The 12,928-nt window shown below is 40.5% G+C and overlaps 1 protein-coding gene across 1 annotated transcript in view; it reads left to right on the top strand.

Moving 5' to 3' along the window:
• The window catches only part of MAP2K1 (mitogen-activated protein kinase kinase 1), a 54,108-nt gene that overhangs the window by 29,850 nt on the left and 11,330 nt on the right, over nt 1-12,928 (top strand). The window contains exons 4-5 of the mRNA XM_006264232.3: nt 3,105-3,182; nt 3,683-3,734. Coding sequence (XP_006264294.2) covers nt 3,105-3,182; nt 3,683-3,734 — 130 coding nt within the window. The remainder of the gene's footprint in view (nt 1-3,104; nt 3,183-3,682; nt 3,735-12,928) is intronic.

Genomic DNA, 12,928 nt, shown 5'->3' with positions numbered 1-12,928 from the left:
AAATAACAGATATACTTGGGGACTTTACAAAGGCCATTTTCATTAAGCTGGAAATGATTTTGAGTAAAATTGAGAGGGGGGGAAATATTTAAATATGTGAATGATAATTAAGTATATTGTTTAGGGATGCTTTGTTAGATGCCTAAAATCACTGAGCCTTTCTTAAAAACCATCCTGGATTAGAGCAGTTTGTCTGGGAGGGAGCAGGAAGGGAGGACTGGTTTCTGATTTGTTACCAAATACATATACAAATGGAAACATGAAAAATCTGATAGCAGTGAGTTTCAAACATTGTTAGAAAATACAGAGGATGAATTGGAGAAATGGAAAAAGTATCAGTAAAAAATCTATGGTCAGTAGTGTTAAGGATTAAAATAAATTATTTAAATATATTGGGAACAAACAGTCCTGCCAGTCAGGTAGTTCTGACAGTAAACCAGGATGATAAAACTCGATCATAATGCAGGAAATAAAAATGTAATTAATAAATATTCCTGTTCTCTAGCTGTTAAGAATCAGGATGGTGTGTATACTTATAATTAAATTAATATATTTATATTACTTCTCTCCAAGCAGGGTAGGGAGGAACCAGACCTCAGAAGCTCTCTGAACTAGTCATGTTAATTTTTAACTAATCCTGGACACTGAGCAGGTTCCAGAGGACTAGAAAGTATCTAATGTTGTTCTAGGCTTGTTAGGCAAATGCTGATCATTGGCAAAGTCATGGCAAGGCCAATATGGGGTGGGGGATGCAGGCAGTATAGAATTAAAGGATCCCAGCATAAATGGTCATAACTGCAGGTTACATTAGATGATAGAGATTATCTTCTAAAAAGAACCTAGGCATAAGAAATTGAACATCAAGTCCTAATACAGTGCTGGAGCTGAAAGGATAAGGTGATCCTTGGATGTGTCTGGAAGAGATCAGAGAGGTGACACAGTTCTTGTGCAGCATTAGAGACATAGATGCTGGCATAGCATGTCCAGTTTTGATGGAAATGCTTAAAAAATATGTTGAAAAATTGAAAAGAATTCAGAAAACAGCTACAAAAATCAATAAACAGCTACAAGATTTCAGCTAGGAAGTCTGAAAAACCCACCTTACGTCAAGTTTGATGAAGTTTGGTCTGTTGTATGGAGGAGAAGGTTTAAGATGTCGTAATCACAGTATGTACAGGGAGGAAAAAACTCTGATCTCCCTTTAATTCAGGCGGGGGGAAAAAAAAGAAAGATCAATTGATTCACTTTTTCCTTTCAATTACTCCCATTTCTCTTGGTTTCTTCTTATTAGAATTGGCCTGATCTGTGCCAATCCTAATAAGCAATAACTTGAACATTTGAAGTGGGTGGGAGACGCAGGGGAAAAGGATTTAAATTACTGTCATCTGGCTAACAATACAGCACATGAGGTGTAAATTCAAGTAGCAGCAAGTGCTGAACAAGCAAAAATATTTGGGATCTGCTCTTGAAAATTGTGGAGCAGTTTTGTGTCCATTGACTTTAGTAGTGTTGAAGGTATTTAGCACCATGCCGTACTAGAGCCTGATTCAAAGTTTCATTGACTACCTGGGAGAGTCTGAAATCGGAGGTAATGTACCAATTTCTTAGAAAAAAGGATTGTCCAGAAATTCAGGCTTCTGGCAAAGCCAACAAATATATGGGGGGGGGGGGTGTGTGTGTGTGTGTGTGTGTGTGTGTGTGCGCCTGCCTATGCACACATTTGCATTATAGCACTTGCATCTTTTGGTTGAGTTCAAACTTTATTTAATTGCACAAATGGGAATGAATATAATCATATATGCATATGCATCATTCTTTTTTTTTTTTTTTAATGCTTTCTCCTGAGATGATAATTCATAATTTTGTATGCAAAAGCTTGGTTTTTGTAGCTTGTTCTCTTGAAGTATAAACAGCGACTGAACATTTCCCAGTGCTGGGTTAAAGTAGCAGAGAAACAGTCACAAGTTGGGTCATGATTTGAGGAAAGCCACAACAGTAAAATCATCAGCCAAGTCTTTGGATGTTGCTTTTAATTTAAGAAAGTTCTTTTTACCTTGCACTTTTGTTATGTAGTCTCTGTTCATGAACATTGGCACAAGGTTACTGTTGTATTAGATTATAATCGGCTGCTAAAAATAAATACCATTTACAGCGTTTTTCTTCTCTGAAGCTCTTAGCAACAGGGGTATATATTTGAATTCTGTGCATATGTCTAACTTGCATAAAAGTGGTAAGATTAATAACACTGTCTGTTAAGCAACTCTGTTTAAATATATATTTTACTTTTTGTTTTAGCCAATTGTAAGTCTTGGAAGCCAAATGTCCCCTTCTCCCCATTTGGTGGTGTGACTGACATACCGGTATCCTCACATCCAGGGCATTGTACAGGATTAGGTTATTGGTAGGACCAGTGAAAGCCAAAGTGCTTTAGAAAGCAACAGCCTACTTCATCAGATTCCAACAGACAGCATGAACCAGTTAGATAGCATAAATTGTGTATGAAAGCTCATGCCTCTCTAAACCAGCTAGTCCAAGGTGCCACCCTGACCTGCCTTCAGACTTTTATATGGCTTGCCACTTCTGTGACTATGGGCTGATTGGCACTGTTGTATAGCATACTTGTCTGTCAGACCAGGGTACTAGATTTTTACTTCAAGGAGATTGATTGTAAGGACTCGTGCTGCCCATACCTGGGCTTTTGCAGCTCACAAAATACAAATGTGTCCTGCCCGTATTGAGAGTACGCAGTTAACAAGTATCTGAATATGACTGAAGAATTTCAGAAGTTAGCTGCACACCCATTGCTTAGTTAGTGACTAATCAGACAATCCTCCAGAACAAAAATCGGCCAAGGTGTTGTGTTTAGTACAAGATCAGAGGACTGGTCAAGTTAGTGGCTCAATGGTTCACCCAAGAGGATATGCTTATTAAAAACTTTTAATTGTGAATAGCTTCACTTCTTTCAGAAATACACCACTGCATTATAAAGCAATGGGAAACAGTATATTCTTTGCAAAGAGACTTCCTTCCTGAAAAAAGAATCCTGTGTAAAGTGTTTGGATAGATTTGGTTTAACGTTTTAATATGGAAATGTTTATTATTAGGATGGTGGATCCTTGGATCAAGTGCTGAAAAAAGCAGGAAGAATTCCCGAGCAGATTTTGGGCAAAGTTAGCATTGCTGTAAGTAGAATTGTAATTTCCTCTAGAAAGTGGGTCTATATTATTCTATAATAATTCTAGAATAATGCCAAATCCAGAAGGCAAAAGGAGCTGGCTTGGGTGTTTACGGAGTAGCAAATAGTCTTGCATATGTGTCATTACTTTGTACCTAAGAGCACTTAATGGATTTTGCATGTTCCATTTGGGTGTTTCCTTTGGTTTTCTGCTTCTTAGATGCCTGAATCAACTTGGTTATGAAAATCTTTTGAATGTGATTGTTTTAAATATCTGTGTTGCTGTAGGCCATGTCCATGAAATGTCTGGAAGGGGTTTTGTTGATACTATTTTTTACTGCAAATGGGAATGTAAATTTGAGAGCATTGCCTAATTGCTTTCTCTTTGGATTTCTACCATGGACTTCTGAGTATAGATACCACGTCTGAAATCCTTGTGGAGAAGAAACTCCGTTTTTCATTTCTTCTGGTTTCGTAACTGAAATTTTTCCATTTACTTGTTTCTAGGTAATAAAAGGTCTCACATATTTGAGGGAAAAACATAAGATAATGCATAGAGGTAAGAAGATGCTTTATTCCTGGTTTCTTTTTTTCTTACATTTTAACTTAATTAGAATTGATATTTTTCCTGCATTTTGTTTCTTCATGCTTGGGTCTTTTTCTCTTCTCCCCCCCTCCCCCTTTTTTTTTTTTGTCATATACGTTTTTCCCTGATCCTCTTTTTATAACCATTAATCCTGGTTGCTCTTGCAATTTCTATGGGCCTATCTTCACTGCACAGTTAATCAGAGCTCTCCACTGCAGGTTTAGCTCAAACCCTTTGCCATTCACATGTGCAAGTCACTTAACAGGGTTTTATGATGCTTTATGGCTGTCCTATCTTAACATCTGGGGGTATTAGTTAAAGAAGGCTCCACGTTTAACTCTGACAGGAACCTGCCTGCTTTGCAATGAAGGTAGATCGAATTGCTTACTTCTTAATAGTCCTCCAGTTTGTTCCCATAATCCCCCCTGAAGGACAGACTAAACCATGATGCAAAAGAAGTCTAGATTGGCTCAGCACAAAAAACTATGGGATTTGTTCCCAGAGGCATGGGAGCAAGTGCAGAAGCAGTGAAGAGACTGGGTATGGACGCATGTTACATTTGAACTGTTCCCAACAGTCACTGATTGGGAACTGGTTTCTAGTTGTACAGTTCACTGTAACTTGGTTTTCCAGGTACACTTTTTTTTTTTTTTTGATGCTGCCCATGGGTGATGCTTGCTGAGAACCACTGCCCAGTCTGCTAGTTGTGGCGACCGTTTCCTTCAAATGGTAGCATTTCAGTCCACTTTAAACCTTCATAACCAAGCTTTTCTGTCTACTTCAGGTTTAAACACACAGTCATTGGGGCAGAGCTTTGCAGAGAGGATGCTTGCATTTGGGCTAGGCTAACCTGGGCCCCCCCTGCCCGATTATCTCTTACCTGGCAGACTCCATAGTGAAGATGTATTCCACTCCATCAGTCGCCCCCATCTCAAGGTTTGCAGGCAATGTTGTTGTCCATGAGATCGTTTAACAGTCCTTGCAGACCCAGGAAATTAGTGAGTTTTAACAATGAGCAAAACCTATGCAGGCAGCATCATAATGCTTGCTGAGGACTGCTGCCCAATACACTAACTCTGGCAAGTTTCTTTGAAGTAGCAACATTTCTCACAGGAAAGGTCTCAGTCTGGGACAAAGCTTTGCACGTGGCTTGTGTTTCCTAGTTGATGGTAAGGGAATTGATTGAGAAATGCAGAAGCCGTTTAACGTGAGATACCTGTGAGTGGGTTTTTGTGGTGCTATCTTTTGTGGTGCTATTCTCTTGCTTCCTGAGGAGAACTGTTAAAACACGTTTTGAAATACTAGCTGTGACTTCTTTAATTGTAATGGCTGCTCCTCTGGTAGCAGGAGGTCTATTAGCTATCTTGGCTAAAAGCTTTGAAGTAGTTCAAAGTACAAAATTCTGACTATAATTCCATTAAATTTCCATTATTACCACTAAGGCTACAATTCCTTCTTAAATTAGAAGTTGCAGGATTTTAGCAGATGTTTCAGACATTCACATGCTCCTTATTACTATGCAGAAGTACGGTGCTTTTACACTTATTACCTAGCTTAAGTGTAGTTTTTCTTTTCTTTTCCTTTTTTTTTTTTTTTTTTTTAACAGCATGGCTTACTGTCAAATTGTATGACAGGAAGAAGGAGCAGCAACACCATTATAGTTCTGTACAAACTCAAGCCTTTAGCTAGACTTGGCTGTGGGGTAAATACCTACTCAGGCCTCTCTCTTTTTTGTGTATCTGTCACCGTTTTGTTCTTTTTAAATCTAGCCATTTTATTTATCTTCTGAATAGCCTACAAAATCAGAAGTGGGATTTGATGAGGGAAAAGGAGAACTTTCAGTCATTCCTAATGTTGAGTAGGGAGAATGCTTCACGCTTTCGTTCTCTCTGAGTACGTGGTCTAGCTTATTGCAGAGATCACGAAATATTTATTAAGACTTTTGAGCTACTCTTGTATCATTTAGGACTCCACAGCCATTCAGCTTTAAAAATAGTTTATTCATCAGACAAGTCACCCTATATGTGATTAAGTCTGGGGTTGTTAAACAGACCAGGAAGGATTCACGGGAATGCAGAGGCATGTTAGTGTCAAGAATTGCTTCCTACATGCTAAAATACACTGTTGTTGCATGTTCTTCTTTGGTCTACCTAATAATCATACCTATGTCTTCACTGAAGGACCACAGGAAGGTGGCTTCATATGGATTTCTGCCTGTAACAGATTTTTCTGTTTTTTAAAGAGACCATCTTTTCTGGAGCAGACCAAAGAGATGGTAACTGCATAGTATAACTCCTTTGAAATCACTAGAGTTGCAGCCTCTTATACCAGTGCTAAATTTAAACCTCAAATATACAACCAATTATTTGGGTTTGTTTTCTTTTTTCTCTCTCTCTGATGGTGCTTACTGTTTTGGGTTTTTTTGGAAGACAAATTTTTAAGGTTTGTTTTGTTTTTTGGCCACATTTTGATTTAATTGTTGTAAAAGGAATAATCCACCCATGCCTCTGATGGTGATCCTTTTAGATCTTGTAAATATACACAGCTTGAGAAACCTTCAAGAACTGCTTTGATATCAGTGATTGTGTAGGTAACTTTGTTTGAGCTGAATCCAGGCTGAACTATGCTAGCTGGCCTCTGCACTGATGGAGGTATCAAGCAACGCTTTCAGAAGGGTTTGGGAGATCCTTCTGGAAAAGAAAACTGTCTTTAAGTGAGCCATTCAGTGTTTAAATTTTCTGTTCCATCTTGAGCTGCTACACTGTTCTTGTTTAAGTTTCTCTTGCAGCAGGATGGAGTCTCATTTGCAGTGTCTTAGAGTCTCTGTGCTACCAGTGTCACATAATGGGTGTCAGTTTTCACTGCTGGCTGCTAAATACCAAGCTCAGTAGCAGAAGGGCAGTTTTAATGGAGAAACTTGATTAAAAAAAAAAAAAATCACAGCTAGTACATGGTGGGAATTGTATATTGCCACATAAGCTTTGTGAATGCTGTATAGAGCAGAAAATAGGCTCCTGAGTATTGCTGCTGACATCAGGATCCTTTGGATCAGGCCTCAAACAGAGCTTTCTTTGTTGGGCTGACTGAACGGTTTCTGAACAGAACTCATGTATTAAAGAAAATGCTAAGAGTGGGTATGTGAACAAGTTACTGGGAGGCAAGTGGGGTTTGAACTTGCCCTTCAGTTCTCCGGGGGTGTGAGCCCCTCCACCACCCACACTGGGGGGGAACTCAGATGCCTCACAGTGGCCGTGTCTACACAACACACTTTACTGCACAGTAGACTAATCTACTGCACAGTGTAGCTTGTGCTTCCTGCACAGTCAATTTATTACCTGCATATGCAGGTAATAAATTTACTGCGTAGTAAATCCAAATAGTATTAATTGTATGTGTAGGCACACACAGTAATACTTTGCATATAGGTGTTCTTAATGATTTCTCTGCTTGTCATGTGTGACCAACAGAATCCTACACGGCGAGCTGTGCTCACGCTTGGCAACATGAGCAAAGTCTGTCTATGATGGTAGGTAATAGCTCCCCAAATTTAAATAAAGGAGGAGCCTAACAGCACCCAGATGGGCATCTCTGTGTCCTTCCTCCCATAGTGGGGAACCAAGCTCTTAAATCCTAAGGGAAAGCAAAACCCAAAGAGTCTAGCAGAGTACACTGGTGTGTTCATATTGCATTGCGGGGGGGAGACAGTTAAGGTGTCCTGGGAGAGTGTGGCCTTATTCCACATTTCTTGTTTTGACTGTGGCTGATCAGTTAGAGCAGAGCTTGAAATGTCGCTGCCTTTGTTCCCCATTCTGAACCCTGGTGTGCATATTGCATGGGACAAGGAGCATCCCATAATGGGTGGAGGGTGAAAGTCCTTTGGTTCCATTCAAATACCAGAAACCTGGTACAAGACATTGGCCAGAAGTGAAGGCAGTGATATTGTTTTGTTCTGAAAACTCTGCAACACTAAATCCTACTTTGTCTATATTCAGCTTAACTGTAGGATCAGCTGTCCCATGTGGTGGGATTATGGCCTGGAAGAGCTGGCTTCACAATGCAGAAATCGGATAAATGCTAGTGGGGAGCTCTAGATCTAATCTAAGTGCTCCTTCAAGCTAATGAATACAGCCCAGCAAAACGATTTTCTCCAAGTACACGGGGCCAGCACATGTTCATTCTTAACGGTTTACTCATTACCAGCCTCATACCATTTGCTCCAGTCAACTGACCAGAAGGATACAAAGTGTGTTTGAGTTTAGCCTGGATACGCTGTGCTCTTACAGGGTCAGAAATGCGTTTAGTTTTTATATTTTACACTCTCTGTAGAGCAGTTTTAGTGACATTGGATGCTAGGCAGAACCAAGTGTTTCAAACTGTTTTATAAAATACGGTCACACTTGGAGGTAATGCTGCAAGCCTCTGGTAACAATGGGAAGAGAAATTGTCATATACTTGTATCAAGAAGTGGAATTTGAGGTCCACTTAAGTCCAAACTTCCTGGTTTCCTACCTTAAATGCTGTATTTAGTGTAATGAACCCTGGGTGCATAGACCAGTGGTCACCAACCTTTTCTGGCTGGGTTGGAATGGTCCATCTTAGGTGAGAAGTAGGTGAGTGCTAGGACCTGACCCCAGCCAACACTTCTGCCTGCAGTGACATTTGAAGAAAGCTTACAGTTGAAGCCCTCTGCCTCCAAAATATCCAGTCTGTGGGCTGGATACAGCCCACAGGCTATATGCCCCCTGCCATAGATTATGAGCTTATGGGTATGATAGCATAAAATAGAGTGGCTTCTTGCTTTGGAAAACTCCAGCTCAGTCTCCCATATATAAGCAAGCTACTGATTCCATGTCCCCCTGCTGTGTAGCATTGTCTTACTGGAATTTACTGATGGTCAGAAATAAATATCAGGTAAATTTGCACTGGTTATGGGAAAAGGGGCATTTAAAGTTGCCAACCAATGCAGCTTGCTAAAAATGCTTTTATCTGAACACTGAAGACCTGGCTTAATGCAGCATAAGTGCTCCTGAGTTGTTGTAAACCTACCAAATAATGTATGGTGCAATATCTTATGGAACAGGATCTGGGAAACCTGGATTTAATATGTAAATAAATCTCCTCCACTTTGCTGACCACTGCTTTTCATGACGGGACTGTGTTTTGCAGTGGCCGGCCAGAATGGTCCAGCAGGGTTCCAAGGTGGGCTAGCCCTAGGTCCCGGCTGCCACCAGTTGCTGCTTCTCCCTACTGCCAATTTTGTCACCTATGAAAGATCCTTGCCACCTAGCCACCGCATGTGGTGCAGGCAAGGCCCTCGCTGTGCCTCAGTTCTGCAAGCCGGATCTGTTGGGTTCATGGGCTGGACCTGGCCCATAGGACCTAGATTGCCAATTGCTGGCTTAAGGCAGAGCACTTCACCCGTCTTAAAGCTAAAGGCATTTACTTACTCTGCAGGCACAGCTACATATCGCCGTACTTTAGTACTTCCAAAAGGAGTACAGACACCTGCTTTTGTAAGTACTAAAGCATGGCACAGTAACCGGCACAAGGCTAGTTTTCACTGCTACTTTGATTGGCGCGTGGTTAGATTTTTGTCACTACTTCACAAAGTAGCTGCCAATCGCATGTAGACTCACACGATTGCTGTAGTGCACCATACAGCAACCTAGTGCATTGCTTCAGTGACGTAGGGCGTGTAGATGCGCCCTGTATGGACTTGCTTTTTTTTTTTTTTTTTTTTCCTTGAGGCTTTCCTAATTGGACTTTTGCAGAGACTTCCTAGTGCCTATGGCCTTGGAGCTAGGGTGCTGCTTAATGAGAATCTAAATTAAATGGCTTGGGAGAACTAAGGCCAGCTCTATGCTGCAAGCACTTTAGCAGGATGGGAATGTTGCTGTTCTAGGTTGTACTAATAAAGTGCTCTTAGTGCAGCTTATCCTGGTAAAGTTGCGGTTTTCCATCCCTCCTGTATCCGCACCAAGTGAAAGAAGCAGTAGTGGCTCAGCCGATAACATTTCTTCATACAGAGCAAGCTTTGCATATCAAATGTTCTTGCCAATTCTAATTGGACTGCCCCCCCCCCCCCCCCCCCCCCCCAAAGTATGTAGTCAATTTTATATTGAGCTGTCATGAATTTCGCACGATCCTTTCCTTTTGTTTTTGCTCTTCTCTAAATGTTCTCTGCAGGGTCAGGAAACAGGCCAACAAACAAACAAATAATATCCTGCTTCTATTAACCTCTCATTTAAAAACAAAGTATTGGAGTGATTTAGCGATTTATTTTCAGGTATAATGAAAACCAGAATCTATAGTATGGGCCTAAATTCGGTATCTATATTCTTTTCAATTTAACCAGGCTGTTTCTGGAATTAATAGTGTATCATCAGTGTTACTTTGGAGAGTTGGGGCATAATTACATAACAGGTATTGATGGATACTTTGAAAGTGAAAGCCATACAGCACTGCCTGTTTGCATTAACATAATTGACTGCAGCTGCTGATGGTCAGCGTAAAACTCTGCAGTGTAATTGTTAGGCAGTAAAGTAGGAGTATGATGACAGCACAGGAAGAGAAACTGCAGTCCCCGTCCCCCCCCCAGCAAAAAAATTAATTAAAAAAAGAAAAAGAGTAGTTTCTTAATAATCAAGTGCCTCTGAAATCTAACACTAAGACATCTGATATGTATAATGCTTTCCTGAGACTTTATCACAGCAGGACTCTGTCTAATAGGTACTATTGTTATACAGATGCATAATATTAATTCTGATGTGGAGGAAGGGAATGAAGTGGGGCCGGCAGTGTTTCTGCTGTTTCATTTAGGTTGGTCAAAGGTAGTGAAGAACCACAGGGAAACCAAATGGAACGAGGTAAGTGAAGCACATGAGGCTCAGCTTAAACTAGTGAGGTGCAGAAATGAATCCTGAAGTAGGTGTGAGCTCTCAAGAAAAATGTTAAACATTGTTCCAGGCAGTTCTCTGAAGAAGTCATTAGGGTGTATTAAGAAGGGAATGGAAAATGTTAAGCCTTCATGGATTGTTAGCTCACCTAGACTAATGTGTTTTGAATCTGGTTCTCCTCTTAAAAAAAAGGATTTGGTAGAAATGGAAAAACTTGAGAGAGAGAATTAAATTGATTGGGCCTAAGGCAGATTACATGCTGGGAGTTTACCTAAAAGGACTACAATTATTCTGAAAGGTGGTGCGATAAGGGCAAGAGAAACAATGAATGGTGCAGATCAGTGGTGCTCAACCTCTGACCTGTGGGCTGCTTACAGCACATAGGACCATGTCCTCTAACCCACGGGGGCGGGGGCATGGAAATAGTGGCAGCATTAATTGCTTTCTGGGAGCAATTAATGCTACCACTGCTTCCCCACAGGCTGCATGACGTAGACCTGTGTGAGGCTGCTCCACAGCTGGCTGTGGTGCGCAGGACTGGGTTGGAGTGCCAGGTTGCACCCACAGACAGACCCCGTGCCGAGACAGCCCACGAAGTGAGCACACTGGTGGGATCTGGCCCACAGGGCTGGGAGGTTGAGTACTGCTGGTGTAGATCATGCCAGCTGTTGGCCTGTTTCCTTTTAGAAATGAAAAACAGTTACCTTAACAAGAGATCCCACATCTTCTCATTACTGGTCTATGCATCTTCTTGAATTGGGTGTAACCTTTTGTGGATAGCACCGTGTTTCAGGGGTGCTCTGTTGGAATCGGCTTTGAGGCAACCCTCCTTGTGATGTGAACTGCTGCTGGACTTCGCAGTCAGCATATTGCTAGCTGCCTGGAATATGTTTTGGAGTTATGGAGACTTTAAAATTAGATGTGGAAGAAAATGCACGTGGGGTTGGAGGTTTCTCCGGGGGCTTATGAAAATGAAAAGTGATGCTCTATTAAAAGACCAAAAAAAATCACTGTAGGCACTCCATACACATTGCATTTGCCCAGCTTGAGTTGGTAGCCTGTTTCCTGAAAACTACTCTTGGTTCTCACTAGCTTGGTCCTTTACAGATATTTCCAATGGTCTGTCATCTAAGTCCTTCCCATTTGCTCAAGGCACAGAGTATCTTGCATTTTTTTATAATGAAATCTATTAAAAAAAAAAGATCCCATATTTTTTTCCCTGCCATTTTTTAAGGAATGCATTGATCTGAGTCATGAGACTAAGTAACAAGGGACAGTCAGTGTGGCCAAGATTGCAGTAGGAATTCCACGTGTAGGATTTCTGAGAGGTGGAGGGGATGACTCTAAACCAATATATAGCCATTTTCTAAATTAATTTGTGACATTATTTTGCAATTATGGCTGCCTGCTTGATAAACCTGGGAATGCATGGGTAACGATGCTAGACAAGTAGTCAATTATACTGAGAAACTTCTTACACCCACAACAAAATATTAAAAGAAGTGTTCCCAGTACTTTAGCATTCTCAGCTAGTCAGTTATTAGTTGCTTAGTTACCAATGACCCTCATGAGTTTCTATTTAGGGAAATAGTGCTGCATGTACAACCTTAAAAAAAAAAAAACCACCCCAAAACTACTTCCTGAGGTCTGTGGACAGGGCCTCTTAACTATTTTAAGTGCAGTGTTTTAATAGTAAAATTGTTTTTATTTTAAATAATCCATTTACACGGCTGGTATGTAACTAAGAGATAATAAATAAAGATTTTCACTTCCTTACAGTGACTTGATTTGGGTTGATATGGCCCATAGCAGCATTTAATTTATTGGGCTTAGGAAGCTAAGATGTGTAGATCCTGACTTGAATATTTCTAGGCAAAAAAGTGTGGTATAATTGGAGTGGTTTAAAAGTACATGTCAGTGTATCTGAAACTAGAATGATAACATCCTTGCAAGAAGTTTATAGATGCCAACAAGTGAATATTCAAAACCCTGAAAATTGGGTGATGTTTAAATTTAGAACTAACCTAAACATTGTGTGACTGCATTTACAAGAGAGCATTCAAAAGTTTCTTCTCGTTCATGTATATATGAAAAGAACACATGGAATAGTCCTGGACCAGGGATCGTGTCTACCCGAATCCTCCCAAGGAAAGAAATCAAACCAGATAAGTTGTTCAAGTTAAAAGAGAACGAAGGGAGATGCATGGTAACTCTCACCATTCATGTTACTTTCATTGTCAATTATTCCCATTTTATATATCCATTCATTTT

This window comes from Alligator mississippiensis, chromosome 11, assembly GCF_030867095.1.
Source record: "Alligator mississippiensis isolate rAllMis1 chromosome 11, rAllMis1, whole genome shotgun sequence".
NCBI classification, from domain to species: Eukaryota; Metazoa; Chordata; order Crocodylia; family Alligatoridae; genus Alligator; species Alligator mississippiensis.
The sequence above is the reverse complement of the archived record's forward strand: the minus strand, read 5'-3'. Positions and strand labels throughout refer to the sequence as shown.